This window comes from Haliotis cracherodii, unplaced genomic scaffold (genome assembly GCF_022045235.1).
Source record: "Haliotis cracherodii isolate W230 unplaced genomic scaffold, xgHalCrac1.p SCAF_3, whole genome shotgun sequence".
Classification (NCBI taxonomy): Eukaryota; Metazoa; Mollusca; class Gastropoda; order Lepetellida; family Haliotidae; genus Haliotis; species Haliotis cracherodii.
This window is the reverse complement of record NW_027266286.1, coordinates 33,432,053-33,448,935: the sequence shown is the minus strand read 5'-3', so window position 1 is coordinate 33,448,935 and position 16,883 is coordinate 33,432,053. Positions and strand designations below refer to the sequence as shown.

The following is a 16,883-nucleotide window of genomic DNA, read 5'->3' as shown; positions in this document are numbered from 1 at the left end:
ATAGTAAGGTGCGAAATGATTGGCTGTCTATGAAGTTTAGCCAATCATATGTTGTGTTATATTTCACTAGTTGTCATGCGCCATCGTTTTCCGTCACTCTTTTCCGCTTCCGCCACACGTGCGTTTGTTTTGAATAGCCATAATATTTATGACTTCGGTAACATTGGTCGGACAGGACATTTTGTAATGATGTTTCAGTCTGTACTCCCCTGTGGTAGGTTCCATTTGAGAGCATCGACACTACTTGAACTCAAGAGATTCCGCTACAAGAAGAAATGGGTATGAAATGGAAATTCTTAAATTCAACTCTTTAACGTGTCCGGCTTATTTTTTAAGTCATAGTTTATATGTCATTTTCCTAAAAATACTTTCATGTTGATCCATGTAGATATTTTTTATATTTTGAGATATCGTATAGGTTATTTTAATCGAACCTTTGTTGACGCTTCTGATTCCTTTTCACAAATTTATGGTTGAGACAAAAATTGCAAATTCATTATGATTATGAGATTAAAAGATCACCTGGCACAATCGTTCAGGGTGGACTTGCTTTTTCGTTTGTTTGTTTGTTTGTTTGAAATGGTTTCATTTGTCACAAACTCCGATTTCTCCAGTTGTCACACAGCAGTACAGAGGATGTGATGATAAAAAAAGGCTATATATGCGGTTACATCCCATTAGTAAGACATCCCATTAGTGAGACACCCATTGTAGGACAGTGGAGTAGGTGGGATTAATTAAACAAACACAGCAAGCCAGCCTACCCAATGGATTTAAGGGATGGATGAATTAAAATGTTGAATGAAATAAAGTAAAAGAGGGTATCAAGCATCTTGAGTCATTTCTTTTGTCTATAATAAGACAAGTCCATTTTCATGATAGGGGTTAATTACCTGATTAACATGTGCAACCAGGTATGACATTGTTGTTTTAAGGTGTCTCACAACTGGGCTGTCTTACTAATGGGAGGAGACCATATATGCTATTAGTAATGGATTAGACCAAATTCCTTCTAATTAGGCTGGACTGTAGGAGATAAGCTGCTGAGAGCTTAGTCGTAATTTAGATACCAATTTAAAATGCATACTGGACAATCATCAGAGTTGATATTTTATATATATACTGTAAATCTTGAAATTAATGCATCTCCAAATTAATATGACTGCTGACCCCTTGCCAAAAATGTGACTCAGATGACGATTTCCAGACCTTGTAACAAGTTGTGCTGGGATGATCAGACATGAGCCAAGAAATTGCCAACACTATTGTCCGGTAAGGCATTCATCCTGTTTAAATGAAATTCAGGAGGAGAGTCTTGGGAATTGTTGAAGAAAAAAATGTTGGATAGTTTTATGCCCGAGGAATCTAGACATCTATGGTTGTCAGAATTTCATGCACAAAAACTAAAGCCAGGCGAAGATGTAGAAGTTTACGCATATGAACTAGAGCAGTTATTGATGCATGCTATTCCAACATGTTCAAAATCAGAAGAAAGTAAAGATGCAATGCTGCGACATCAGTTTATTCAGGGTATGCCATCAGGATTAAAGGAGAAATTGCTGTCTTGCAGTGTTATAATGCAAAGTACCAAGTTCAATGACATTACACAAATGGCCAAGCAGTTTATTCTGAATGGACAATCATGTGTTGATGTGAACATTGTCAGTCAGACGTCATCAAATATTGAGAAGAAGTTAGAAGAGCTAGTTGGCAAAATGAATGAGATGACAGTGGAGATTGCAAAGTTGAAAGTAGAGACTGAACCAAGGGGCAGTGTGGGAAGGGGAAGGAAGAGGTTGTTGGGAGTTTAAGAATTGTTATAATTGTGATCAGTAATGACATTTTTCTAGAAATTGTGAGTCAGTCATATTGTTACAGGTGTGGGTTACAGGTAACATTTCCACAGAGTGTCGTGCTCCTTCGGGTTTTGGCAGAAGGAATCAGGGAAACTGTTAGCAGCTGGAATTTGGGGGCAAATTTCAGCAAACAATTCATAGGCCCTGAATATTAATAGTTTACAACCTACAGCAGTTTATGTTGAGGCAGAGTTTGGGGGAAAGTTATCAAAATGTCATGGAGATAAACCAGTCATTTTTGGATGGAAATTACAAATTACAGACGCACACAGTTAGTGCTAGATGATTAGGGGGAAATGCAGTAGAAGCTTCAGGATTAATGGATTTATCAGTCAGATTGTCAGGATTGGGTGTTGGTCATTCTCTTGTGGTGGCAGACATGGAACCTGAGTGTATTTTAGGAGCAGATTTCCTCTTTACTCATGACATTGATGTCAGACTGGCGAAGCATAAGATTGTATGGGGAAGAAATGATAGATTTCATGCAGAATTATCTATTGAGCTATCACCTGTGACAGTGTCGTCTTTAGAGGAGAAGGGCATGAAGGTGAATTTTGTCACTTTAGATGAAGTTTTGAAGAAGAATTATGACTTGTTTGCTGATGACAATTTGGAATTAGGTAGAACTTTGTCAAATTGAGCTTATGTTAAGAACCACCCGACCCGAGTCACCCAACCCAGCCCTACAGGGGAAGTACAGACTTTGTAGAGATTTTCGTCGTGTCAATCAGTCAGCAAAAAAGATTCCCTTTGTCAGCCAAATATGGAAGATATGTTGCACAGAGTTGGGGGAAGTAGGTTCTATACTCCACTGGATTTATGTGCTGGGTTTTGGCAGTTGCTGTTAGATCCTAGATCCTAGGACTGTGAGGAAACTGCATTTTCAGTAAGAGATTCTCACTATGAATTTACTGTAGTACCTTTTGGAATTTCTAATGGTCCAGCAACCTGTCAGAGATTGATGAGTGCAGGGTCTACAAGGGGTTTCTGCGTACATGGATGACATTCTTATCTATTCTAACTCAGAGGAGGAGCATGTTCAGAGGTTAAGAGCAGTCTTATGAAAGATGAGAGAAGCTGGGTTAAGGTTCATGCAGAAAGAGGTTAAGTTCTTAGGGCATAGATTGTCAGAGAAGGGAATACAACCTGATGGGGCTAAGGTGGAAGCTCTTGTCAACTATCCCAAGCCTAGTAATGTTGCTGTAGTGAGTTTTGTAGGACTCGCCTCTTACTGCAGAAAGTTTATCAGAAACTTTGCAGATATTGCTGCTCCCTTGCATGAGTTGACCAAGGGAAATCTTTCAAGTGGACAGAAAACTGTAATACAGCATTCAAGAAACTGAAAGACATTCTGATGTCATCCTTAGTTGTCTTGTAGTCACCTACATTGGAGTTGCCATTTGTTGTGTATACAGATGCGAGTGATAGAGGACTTGGGGCAGTGTTGTCTCCGCATATTGATGGCACAGAATATGTTTTGGCATATGCCAGTCGAGTGATGATCTCTGCAGAGAGAAATTATACAGCTATGGAAAGAGAATGTTTGGCAGTTGTGTGGGCAGTCTACAAATGGAGAGTGTATCATTTGGGCAAGAAATTTCACATGTTAACGGATAATCAGTCACTGTCTTAGCTGAAGACTAAGAGAAGAACCAAAGGGAAGAATAGGTGGATAGTGGCTCTAGAGGAGTTTGACTATGAGGTTACCCACAGAGCTGGTAAGAAGAATGGAAATGCAGATGCATTGAGCCGGTGTGTTCAAGAAGATCCAGAACTTGAATCGGATGCCTGGGAGATGCCATCTCACTTGGCATTGAATGTTAGAGTTGAAGGAGCGGATGGCCAACATTGTGCCACTATGGTCAAAAGAAGAGTTGATAGAGAGACAGCAGAGAGATCTAGCTTTGAAAGAAGTCTTGGATCAGATCAACAACGGTCAGAAGGGGAATGGAAATCTGATGGTGTTTCAAAGGGCTATAGACAGTTATGGTCACAGCTTAGCTGTAGAAGGTGTACTGTACAGAGTGAGAAAAGATGTAGGGGAGACAGAAGAAAGGTGAAGGTGAAATTGGGTTTAACGTCGCGTCCAACATTATTGCACTTATATAGCGACGTGCATGCACATGTGTGTGTGTGTGTGGGTGGCTGCTTGTACTAGACCGGACAGATGCCGATTTATAGTGCTAGCCCACTGAAATTCCATGCCGCAGTTTAACATGAATACCCCACTCAGACACAGTATACTGACTCCGAGCCGACCAGTCCTTGCATTAACCCTTAATGCCGAGCGCCAGACAGGGTAACAAGTACCATCTTTAACGTCTTTTGGTATGACGCGGCCGGGGATCGAACCCCGGACCTTCCGCTCTCCGGGCGGACGCTCTACCACTAGACCACGGAGGCGGTCAGACAGAAGAAAGAGTTTTGGTAGTTACAGCTAGCTGCAGGGACGATATCTTGAGGATTATCTTACTCAGGCCATATGGGGATATCGCGGAAAATGCAACACATCAAGGGAAAATATGATTGGCCTGGATGAAGTCAGGATGTGGAAAGTTGGGTGCAGGCTTGTGAGAAGTGTTCACAGAGGAAAATGCCTGTCGCAGAGACAAAAGCACCATTGCAAAGTATAGCAGTTAGTAGACCCATGCAGTTCTGGGAAATTGATATTTTTTGTCCCTTGCCTGTGATGAGAAATGCCAATCAATACATTCTGGTCGTGACTGATAATTTTTACCAAATGGGTGGAAGCTGTTTCCATACCAGACCAGCGTGCAGGGACAGTAGCTAGAGCTTTTCTGGAGTACCTGAATATATTTTGTCAGATCAGGGAAGAAATTTCAAGTCAGAGGTGATGAGAAAATTACTTGACATTATGGGGTCAAAGAAAATACATACATCAGTATATAATCCCCAATGTGATGGTCAAGTTGAACAGTGGAACAGAACCGTGTGCGGTATTCTGGCAGCATATGTGAATGAGCATCATACGGATTGGGAGGATTATCTCCCCTTGGCAGTGTTGGCATACCAAACAAGTCAGCCCTCATCTACATGGGTGACTCCGTTCCTTGCAGTGCATGGAAGAGATGCAACGTTACCACTGGACCTGACAAGCAGTCCGAGTAGGGAACCATGCAAGTTATCACCTCACCTTTTGTCTGACTATTTCTCCAAGTTGCAGTTTAACATTCATAAGGTGTGGGAGTTTATGGATGCTCACCTAGTTCATTCAAAAGAGCAACAGAAGCAGCAGTATGATCGTATGGTAAAAAGTCATGAATGTAAGACACTACAGGAGGGGGAGTTTGTGTGGCTGCATAAGCCAGTCCTTGGCGTCAATCAGTGCCGCAAGTTCAAACATTTCTGGGGAGGCCCTTATCAGGTGCTTAGGAGACTAGGGGAGGTTGACTACAGAATCATCAGAGATGGGAGAGAGATGGTGGTTCACCGTAATCGCCTCAAGAAGAATGTGACAAAAGTGCCACCGAGAGGGGTTCAAACACCCTCCGATATCAGTTTTGCCTGAGCATCGGGTGTACCATTACGAGGACGTTGAGTATAGTGATAATGTGAATATGTCTGGCCCTCGAGGTCAGTCTATGCCTTCAGGACTTCATAGAAGACCTGTGCGATGTTCATCAAAACCTGTCAGATTCAAGGACTTTATCTTGAACACAGAAAGTTGAGTAACCTTCGAGTGAGATGTATCTGTGCAAAATGGACTGAGTTGAAGTAATATTTAAATGATACAGGTGAATAATAATATGTTGGAGAAAAGATGCCGTGAAATATATATTGCATGATTGCTATTGTTTAAGTGTAATTATTATAAAATGAAATCAGTACATATATAATTCATTGATGTGCCAGTATTGACCATGATGTTATTATCGTTACTTTTGGCTTCTAGTATTATTAACATGAGGACATGTCACATGACCTAACATGGCGACGTCCATGGATTCGTCACAAGCTATCATTCATTCTAGAGTAACTATTCGAAACTTGGTAAGTTGATGATGTATAGTATTTGAAACTTGGTAAGTTGATGATGTATAGTATTTGAAACTTGGTAAGTTGATGACGTAAGAGTGTGGTAGTGGTTGAGGCGACGGTTGTACTATGGCAATGATGTAGTAAAGATAGTGTAGTGTTTTGATTGATACAAAGTATTTGTTGAGTTTGAGTCAAATCTGGGTTGTCAACAAGTGAGTATAATGCTAGGTGGAGATACAACATATATATAAAATGTCTTCTCTTATTACATGATTAAGTCATTATTTAGGAGTTGGAAATTAGTGGTGAAATAAATTCATGAATTGATTTCACTCTCTACACACAACACGTCATGAACAGACTATATCTGGCTAGTCACATGCATTATCCCAAATATCCCCCAGTCTGCTGGGGGAGTGGGACCAACACGTATACATAACATATTGTTATACCTCTATTAAGAAAGTGACAATTCGTTAATCCGTACCATGTGACGAAACAATATATGTCAATGTATATCCCAAAGTCATGTGATTCACAATGACCTCGAATATTGACTTGTCACATGATCGTTATGATCAGTATTGACCTTTCACCTGATAAATATTGACTCATCTGCGAGAAAACAAGATGGCATTTTGTACGAACATTTTACGGTTCACATTTAAGTTACTGTAATGAAACAGAGGATGGTTTAAAGATTTTATATATTTTAAAGTGATCTTCAGTATAACAAAACAAATGATTTCTCTTGTCCGTAAATATAAAAAAAAGGCCCTCGAACCCGACCCCTTCAGCAGTCTGACCTGACCTCGGCTTGCGACCTCAGGTCGGGTTCTTGGGTCCTTGTTTTTGCATATTGACCTCGTCAGGAGTAATCATTTGTATAATTTGTAATACATTCAACATATGAAACCTGGACTTACAGCCCCAACTCAATTGAATAAGTACCCCAGACAAGAGAAATGCTAAATGGGAACCACTTATCCAAACAAACATACACTGTGCTTATTGTGGATCATTCTTGTCGGGAAAATTTGAGGGACTGAGTGGTGCTACCATCAATTATGCCTGCAATAAAGTCATTAACTGAGCATCAGGTTAATGATGACAAATATGGAGTATTATATTGACCATGAAGCAAGGATGACAAGGGCAGATGTATTGTTGTGGCCTATTCAGTATAGTTGCCTAAAAAGTAAGGTTTGTTTCTGTTAAGCATATACTAAGTGAACTTCATTCTTGCAGAAAATAATATGTTTTTGCTGTATAATGAAGAGTACATAGAGCGAGCTAAATACATAGTGTTTATTCCTAATACAGGATATTTACCATCCCCAAACACACAAGCGTGATAACCTCTTTATCATATAATGTCATTCTTCAATACTGTGCTTGAAAATCGCTTTCCCTCTCTCACAAACATTACCGAACGCGCACATTAATATTTATTACGTAACAGGTTACCGGGACTGCACATATTTAAGCCCATGGGCCTAAAAACGGAAAAATAAAAAGTTTTTAAGCCCATGGGCTAAAATTAAATTTTTAACTTGAGTGATATTTCTCAACACGTGTTGTGGCAGGCCTATATATGGCTAATTTGCACCAATTTTGCACCTTACGAGCTGTTTCCACATATACAAGACGCATTGGACCCCTAACGTAGGTGACATTCTTGAAACTAAGTGTGACAGTTTAAACACATATTACAGACACGCTATGTCGGTACTGGATAATAACGTCATTGTGGGTCACGTTCCCGTTCAACAGAGTAAATTGTGCAACTACTTTCTTCTTCATGGAGGTGTCATTCAAGTAGAAATTCTGTCACATAAACCAACACGTTCTAATCTGCTGCAAGGTGGACTTGAAATTCCTGCATTGTTTATATTCATTGGCAGAGAAAAGGACATTAACAAATTGCCTAACATTTTACAGGAAATAACTGTTCAAGTTTAAAGTCATGGCGTTTAGAAAATCATTTACGTTAGGTCAAAAATTAGAAGCTGTACAGAGTTTAAAATGAGTTTGAAGGTAATTTAAGCAGGGCTGCCAGAGAATTAAATATTGATCGAAAAAATCTCAGAAGATGGATGTCAGAGGAACAGGTCATGTCAAATAATGATGGCAGAAGGAACAAATGTCGCATGGGCAATCCTGGGGGTAAACCGCAAGAACAAGACCTCGAAGAAGCATTCTTGGTGTGGTTTAAAGAACAAAGAGCTGAAAAGCACGTTGTGAATTACATCAATATGAGGGACCAGGCATTAACGCCGATGAAGGAAATGGGAATTCGCGAATTGCTAAAAATTAGTGATTCTTGGCTCCGTAAATTTTGCATACGCCATAACATTTCATCCAGGAAGATCACCCATCACGGACAGCAGGACAAACAGAACTTAATGATTCAGCGAATGGTCAGCTATGATCATCTCCGTAGTGTGCAACAGTTGGCAGCAGAACTCGACAAGACCAAGAGTCAACGCTCCATTCAAGGCTGCAATGAGAAAAGCTTGGCAGGATTGGTTGATCAACGGGGACAAAGAATTCACCCCAACTGGGAACAGAAAGAAGCCATCTTATGATGTTCTTCTCCAGATGGTTTCGGAATCGGTGGAATCTATCCCATCTTCTGTCGTCATCAATTCCTTTCAGCTGTGAGGTGTTGCTGAGTTTGGCAATGACGTACCAATGGAAAATCTGAACTCCCGACTGCGAGACATTCTCCAATCCTCTGAAGGCTTTGTTCACTCGGATGAGAACAAAGACGACGATCACTTTGAATCTTCCACCTCAGAAGATGAAGTAGAAGACTGATTTACAGTCATTAAAGAACTCACATCGAGTGTCTAAGCTGTCTTTACAATTTTGAACTTTTCAAATTTGAAAAAGAAAATCATTTTTTTTATGTTAAAGTATTGTTGTTTCATTCCAGTTGTGAGTATTGTTTCATTAAACTTGAGATATTCATTTTTCGTAGCGTGTTTTTGTCCTTTTTTCGAATTTAAGCCCTTGGCTTAAATTTGGATAAAATGTTACCTTATTAAAATGGGCAAAATCCGTAATTAAGCCCAAGGCTTAAATACGTGCAGTCCCGGTAACTGATGTGTCAGTCGGACAGTGACAGTAGCCAATATAGCTCCAACTAAAATCTGTTTCTTATACAGTGGTGAAGCAACATATACGCAAAACAACAATTGTTTTTACTTGCCTTTCGCAGCAATCTATCTGTATGTCCTCTAGAGTAACTGCCCTTTGTCAAAGGGAAGCTACTCTAACCCTAGTCTATGAGACGTCACGGCCACGTTCAGACGTTGTTGACAGTCGGTCTGTCCGGTCATAACGTTAAGTACAGTCAGATGTACACACAGCGACAAAACAAAATAAGGTAACAATTCAAACATATTTTGGCCAAATCCAACTATTTTAATTTGTGGAAAAGGTTTCAAGCTGCAGAGGTCGACAAGCACAAATATGGCTACTGATCCCGCTTGGCTAGGCCTAGTGCCCTCGCAAAGTTGTTTCGAAATTTATATCTCCAAAGTTGCCAAAAGTTATAAAATACCTTAGCTACGTACATCACAGTTAGACACTGATTTTCAGTATATTCCAGATTCCCGATGGTTAATTCTGACTCGATCGCCGAATGACAAGGGCGACGCCATGTTTGTTTGTAAACACTGAAAGTAGTCCCTACTTGACCTTTGATATTTACATCTCTATCCGTATATGACCCTAACAGATTTATTTTTTCATGACGACAAGTTGGACTAAAACTGAAAATGAGGGTGGCACTGGTTTCTTGAGCAGCTCTTCAAAACTGTTAGATATTTCCAGATGAAACTTGCTATACAGATCAGTCTAGTGGTGAACTGGTGCCTTTTGATGATTTGGGATTTTGAAAAATATTGAACCGCATTATTTTTTTCTTCACTCAACTGAAGGTATCCAATGGCAATGAACCAAAAGTGTGGTATAAGTAGCCAAACTCCATTTCCGAATTGCACCAGACCAGGAGGATATGTCATGTCTTTATGACTCTTGTTTTTTATCAAACTGTAAATATCAGAGGTATTTTCAACTAATGACATCCGATGAGCCTCCAGCGTTTCTTTTGTCTGCTTATGTTGAAGAAATGAATCAACATTAGCTCTTCGTAATATCAACATCTCCATAGATCATGCACTAACTAATCAGTGTTGAGGAATGCGTGTAGACATTGCCTTAATCTATGTCTGCTGTCTTTACAGACGGTATGTCACCCAGTCTCTTGTCATGCTCATGCAGTTGACTCTGCTGTTGACTCCAGGCACTCTGTGCCAGCTGGGCAGAAGCCAGAGCCGAGTGCTCCTTTGAACATGCCAGCTGTCGGTGTTGTTACCTGTTTCCAAGATGAAGTGGAACATTGAAAACATTGACTTTTGATGCTAATCTCCATACGAGTCTATGCTTTGTTCAAGCTGTCTTCATGTGCCGTTTAGATTTATGTTTTGCTGCACAGTATCATGGGAAGGTGCTCTACTGGATAGCCTTGGTCTAATGAAAACATTCTTTTATGTCTTACAATGTTTACAGTTGTAAAATCTCGTAATACCAATTTAGTAGTAAAATCTAAATGAAATCTCCATAGCTGTTTGAAGTTCTATTTGATGTCAATTTTTTTATCGTATCATTAATCATGTTTGTAAAGTATTGACTGACATCAACCATGGCCTGTTATGCCATAGGGACGTGTGTACTGGTTATAGAGAATTATTCCTTAAACAGGTTTAGAACCAATCAAAGCCTGCGTGTGTACAGAAATGGAATGATGTGCTCTCTACACACATGCTGGAGACATGTCTGGCGATGTAGCGGGTGTGCATTGTATACACAGTATTAAATTTATTAAATTGTGAATGTCTTTATTTTTCTGAAGTCCATTTATTGAACAGTTCTTCATATCTGGTAAACAGTGCGTAACTGATTTGATTTAGGATGAGGTCACTGCAGTACTGTGTGTAGTCAAGATGTAAGTGATATGCAAGTCTGTAAATAATTCTTGTGATCCCAATGTTTTTTAGTTAATTACTTCCCAGTAACAGTTTGACCTTTACAACCAACCATGGTATTTGTTAACATTTCAAGATAGATTATTGAACTGGAAAAGCAATTGATGGTCGATTAATGATCCTTGATGAATGAGAATATTAGACAACAGTACTTTCTGTGCATTGTTGACACTCATCATGTGGATTACGACAATCTCTAAATGACACAGATTGTTTGAGATATTAATAGAAATTAGATGCACAAATTATTGCTTACCATGTTTTCCACAGGCAACAAAACTGAAAGAAAAAGCACACACTTCTTTGGCTTTGGAACACTTTGACACCTTTTACAAGCCAATGTATGGAGAGATGTGGCCCTCTATTAGGGTGGCACTGTTGTCTCAGCAGAAGTACTGTGCCCTTGTCAACAACTATTCTGACCATGAGAAGTCGTGCAGCAGCCTGGCAGGCCTGGGGGCAAGAAACATCATAAACACTGCCCACCATACAGGAGTGAACAAACTGAGCCAGACAAACAAGCCAGAAACTGATGAATTTCAGGGTTCTTGGAGGGAACCAGTTCTTGAAGATGAACACTGGAATCTCCAGGATCGTGATGCAACAAAAGCCATTTTTGAAACATCGTCTTTTCAAACATCAGAATGTGATATATCTAGCAGGGAGTTGAAACATACAGAAGATGACCTCATTGACCCTTTGTCATTGAATCCTGACACAAATTTAAGTGAGTTTATGCCTGTGGATAAAGTGTATTCAGAGAAAGAAGTCCTGAAGATGGCCGAGGTGCAGCAGAGCATGTTTGAGCCAAGAGACATCCAAGTGAGCACGGTCACTCCAACACCAACTGCTTTACCTCAAGAGTTAAGAGTTTATGCCTTCAACAAAGGTGATGTGTCAGCGTTCCCAGCACCCAAGCTCGATTCTACAAACCTGATGGGTGAGTGTGCATACTGTTTGTTTGTCTATAGCTTTTGGCTTTCCTCTTTTTTGTAACTTGCCCCAACATGATTCCCAGAACAGGTACTTTGCTAGTCACAGGACTGGTAATTGCCCTGATTGTTCCGCTAAGTGAACCATGTACAATCTTTATCATTTGGGTGTAACTGGAGATGTGTTTGCTGTTTTTGTTAAATTTGGCCTTACTTTTGATATTCATTGCAATCCTAGTAGTTGGTTGGTTGGTTTGTTGTATAACGCCGCACTCAGCAATATTCCAGCTATATGACGGCGGTCTGTAAATAATCGAGTCTGGACCAGACAATTCAGTGATTAATATCATGAGCATCGATCCACGCAATTGGGATTGATGACATGTATCAACCAAGTCAGCGAGCCTGACCACCCGATCCCGTTAGTCGCCTTTAACGACAAGCATAGTCACCTTTTACGGCAAGTATCGCTTGTTGAAGACCTATTCTGCCCCGGCGTCTTCACAGGCCTGCAATCCTAGTATGGGTCAACATGCATGATATGGGACTGGTGACAGTTTGGCATGAAACTCAGCCTTAACACCCGCACTTGTTCTAAAGTTGCAACAGAACTATAGTTTGGTTGAAGCATCCATCAGGCTAAACATTCTAATATAAATGACTACAATATCCAACTGAAGCTACACTTGAAACTGTTCAAACTATTGGTTAATACAAACGAAACACGGGACACATACATTTATACCCCTACTAGTGAAACAGTCCTCTGATGTGCCAACAATTGGCACCATTGGGGAATGTTGTCCAGTGGTAATTTACCACGTTTTAAGTACCGATAAAGTTATTGTTTTAAATGTCTGTGTCGCACCACACGATGCATGTTGACATTACAACATCTAGAACAGCAACCTGCTCCACCAATACAGCATATAACATGATTAGGGCAATGAAAGCTGGTATCATGGAAACAATAAATGTATTGATATATGTATAGAATTTCACAGGTGACAGCTTGAAGACATTGAACATGTTCTGTGTAAATCTATCATCATGATCATCACAGAAGTAGGTCCAGTAGTACCTGGAAGTTGTGTATCACTAGTTAGAACTTAGTTTCACATGCTAGCGTAGACCTACTAAACCAAATGAGTTGCTCTTTCAAACAAGGCATCACTTCAGGCAAACTAACTACAATGACAGAACTTGGCTTATTTAATTCATGCTATGGAAGATGGAGATAGTTTGTTTATACACTTTTAAAATGATTTTAAAAAATCAAACGACATTTATGTTTAATTGATCACAAAGCAAACTGATCTTTATTAGTGATGTCATCATTATGTCATCAGTCTCCCCAACATCATGTTTTCCACTATGGTGTGTAAGGAATGTTTCACTGGACATGATGAAGTCCTTTTTTTGATGAATCCTTGATGTGAGCTGCTCCTAGTTCACCCACATATGGTAAATCTTTGGTTGTGGACATAACATGATGTCATATAGGTATATCCACAAATGGTAAATCTTTGGTTGTGGACATAACATGATATCCTAGAGGTATATCCACAAATGGTAAATCTTTGGTTGTGGACATAACATGATGTCATAGAGGTATATCAACAAATGGTAAATCTTTGGTTGTGGACATAACATGATGTCATAGAGGTATATCCACAAAAGGTAAATCTTTGGTTGTGGACATAACATGATGTCCTAGAGGTATATCCACAAATGGTAAATCTTTGGTTATGGACATAACATGATGTCCTAGAGGTATATCCACAAATGGTAAATCTTTGGTTGTGGACATAACATGATGTCCTAGAGGTATATCCACAAATGGTAAATCTTTGGTTGTGGACATAACATGATGTCCTAGAGGTATATCCACAAATGGTAAATCTTTGGTTGTGGACATAACATGATGTCATAGAGGTATATCAACAAATGGTAAATCTTTGGTTGTGGACATAACATGATGTCATAGAGGTATATCCACAAAAGGTAAATCTTTGGTTGTGGAAATAACATGATGTCCTAGAGGTATATCCACAAATGGTAAATCTTTGGTTGTGGACATAACATGATGTCCTAGAGGTATATCCACAAATGGTAAATCTTTGGTTGTGGACATAACATGATGTCATAGAGGTATATCCACAAAAGGTAAATCTTTGGTTGTGGACATAACATGATGTCATAGAGGTAAATCCACAAATGGTAAATCTTTGGTTGTGGACATAACATGATGTCCTAGAGGTATACCCACAAATGACGTGAGGAAATTGTTTCGCTGCGACAAGTCAGCACAATAAGCAGGGATCCATGACCTTTGGAAAATCAACAACCTTAAAAAAAAGTGATCAAGTACTTGCAACAAAATGGTGCAGCACCAAAAGCCATCCATGAAGATATGAGTACAACACTATGGAAGGATGCCCCTTTCTATACTACCGTAAGGAGGTGAGCAGCAGAGATTAAGAGTGACACACAGAGCCATGAAGACGATTCCCCTTCCTGGAAGGCCCATCATGTCAGCAACACCAGAAATTATCCAGAGAATACACAATATGGTGATAACCAACCGGCGAATAACTGATCAGACTTCCATTTGATCCCAAACATGAAGAAAGCTCTTGCTACAACCAATTTCTGCTCGAACAATGACGTCATAGCAACTTTGGAAAACTTTTTGCACAGTCAAGACAACTAGGGACTTCTTCGAAACTGGGATAAAATCCTGCAACATTGTCAGCAAAAGTAGATTAATGTGAAACTAATGTGAGACTATGTTGAAAAATAAAATCATCTTTGTCAGCAAGTCAATTCTTTCCCTGTAAGGCTGAAAACTTCCCAGTCACCCCTCGGTTGTTCACCTGAATATACCTGACATACCTCCTATATAGGCCTACCCTGGGGTTTTGACAAACATGAACCCCAGTGCATGTGTAGTGTGTCAGATCGATAGTTGATCAAGCCAAGGTCAATGTCACATGATATGTTTGGTATCTTATGAAAAGAACAATTTACGTTTCAATGAATAAGGAATAAGTGTTTGTATTTTCTTCAGGTTACTATCTACTTGATGCATCATCAATTTTACCTGTGATTGCCCTTGACCTCCAATCACACGACTCTGTCCTCGACCTTTGTGCAGCACCCGGGGGAAAGACTCTTGCAATGCTTCAGTTGGTGTCTGCAGGTCAGTAACATAATTTTTGTTAATAATAAAAAGAAGTTCAGAAAGTTAGTGTGAGTGCTCTATGTTGCCTTTTGATTGAATGTGAATAGGCATGATAGAGCCAGTAAACATGACTTGTATTTCACCGACAACAGAGGGCTTCAAAACCCGGAATACTTTGTCGTCAGTGCATCAGATGTAAAGCTAATATAAAATAAGGTCAAAATAACACTTTTTTTCCAATTGACCCACACAAGTAAAAATTACAGGCGGTCAGGTGGTAGTACCACATACAGTTTGTTTAATATCCACAGAAAAAAAAACCTTGGTTATGAATTGACCTCTTGACCATGTTGACTTTCATCCCTAATTTCCAACCATGATGGATATATCTATTCCCTAAGAAACGTACCACTTAATGGATAACAACTTCTGGTTGTTATCCTTAAAGTTTTTACATTTTCATAGTTACTCACCAACTCACCATTTCACCAACTCACCAACTAGAATGCCAGTCAAACAGCTGCATCTGTTCCGTCCTTGACGCTATATAGGGTACCATCATATGGCTGGAATATTGCTGTTGGTGGTTTAAAATAATATTTTTTCGCACTGTATATTTGATATGTATGTGGGGAGAATATGATTTTGGTTTACGTTAAACATGATAAACTGATAAAATGTCAGTAGGGTATCTGAGTGATTGAAGTGTTCAAGACATTGAATTTGATGACTCAATCATGTACAGATGGTGATGTCAGTTCTACATGTTCCTTACCATGGCATTCCATACAGCCACACTCTCACATACAAATTAGAGTTCTTGTCAGTGTTTCCGTTCTCCGGTATATGCCGGCTTTTGGTCAGTAAAAAATGGCAAAGACTGGTAAATGTTTAGTGTGATGGTCCCAGTGTCCGGTAGAAAGAATGTTAGAAAAAAATAACTTCAACTTAGTCTCTGTCTGCAACAAGGTGTTAAAACTTTGTTCGCTCAACTCTAAAATTAGTCTGTGTTTCTCTTCGACACAGAAAGGAAATCCCGTTTCATTCAGATTGCATCTTTATATCTTTGGTATCTAGACACAACAAAGCTATAGTTATCAAGTAACGGATTTAATTGATATTTTCCGAATGAGTTCAGAACCATGTGCACACACATGCGCAGTGATGACTTCGCATTGCACCATTGCCATTGGCTAATTTGCATATCACTATCACATGACTGAACTTTTCGCGTGTTTGTTAGGGCTGCAACGATACAGGAAGGTCACGATAAGATATACGCATCTCGATATTCTGGTCACGATACGATACATATCTCGATTCGCAATGATAAAAAAACAAGACTTAAAGCATGTCAAGATTGAACCTTTCATGATTTTGGAACAGTCAAAATTATTTTACTATAACAAGACTGAAGTTGTTCAGCTTCAAAGTGGAACTTTCTCTAACTTTCCTTAAAAACAATTCAAACTTCAAACACCAGAAACTAATTAATGTGCTCCACCAGTTATACAACGTCAAAGAATTTTGATGCAATGGTCGATGAAATTGTATCTGAAATTATTGTTTTACCGGGAATAATATATTCCAATATCGTGTTACCTTAGTTGCAGCTTTTACTATATATATATTTAAAATTATAAGAACCACAAGTGTAGCATTTTGGTACTGGTGATTGCTGTTGCAGGATGTTTTTACGCATGGAACAGTTTGACCAGTCACCCTAGGGACTTCCCGTGCTACATGTATTTCGATTGCGAAAACGTTATGTTGACATATATTAGCCAAATTGCCACAAATATGACTTTTAACGAGTCAAAGTATGGCATTTTTAATATATGTATCCATTCTCTAGCAA

General features: G+C 39.4%; 1 protein-coding gene across 1 annotated transcript in view; it reads left to right on the top strand.

The window, feature by feature from the left end:
• The first annotated feature begins 128 nt into the window (after positions 1-128).
• LOC139474338 (5-cytosine rRNA methyltransferase NSUN4-like) overlaps positions 129-16,883 on the top strand; it is a 32,754-nt gene continuing 15,999 nt past the window's right edge. The window contains exons 1-3 of the mRNA XM_071257315.1: positions 129-279; positions 11,180-11,849; positions 14,912-15,043. Coding sequence (XP_071113416.1) covers positions 187-279; positions 11,180-11,849; positions 14,912-15,043 — 895 coding nt within the window. The 5' untranslated portion in view covers positions 129-186. The remainder of the gene's footprint in view (positions 280-11,179; positions 11,850-14,911; positions 15,044-16,883) is intronic.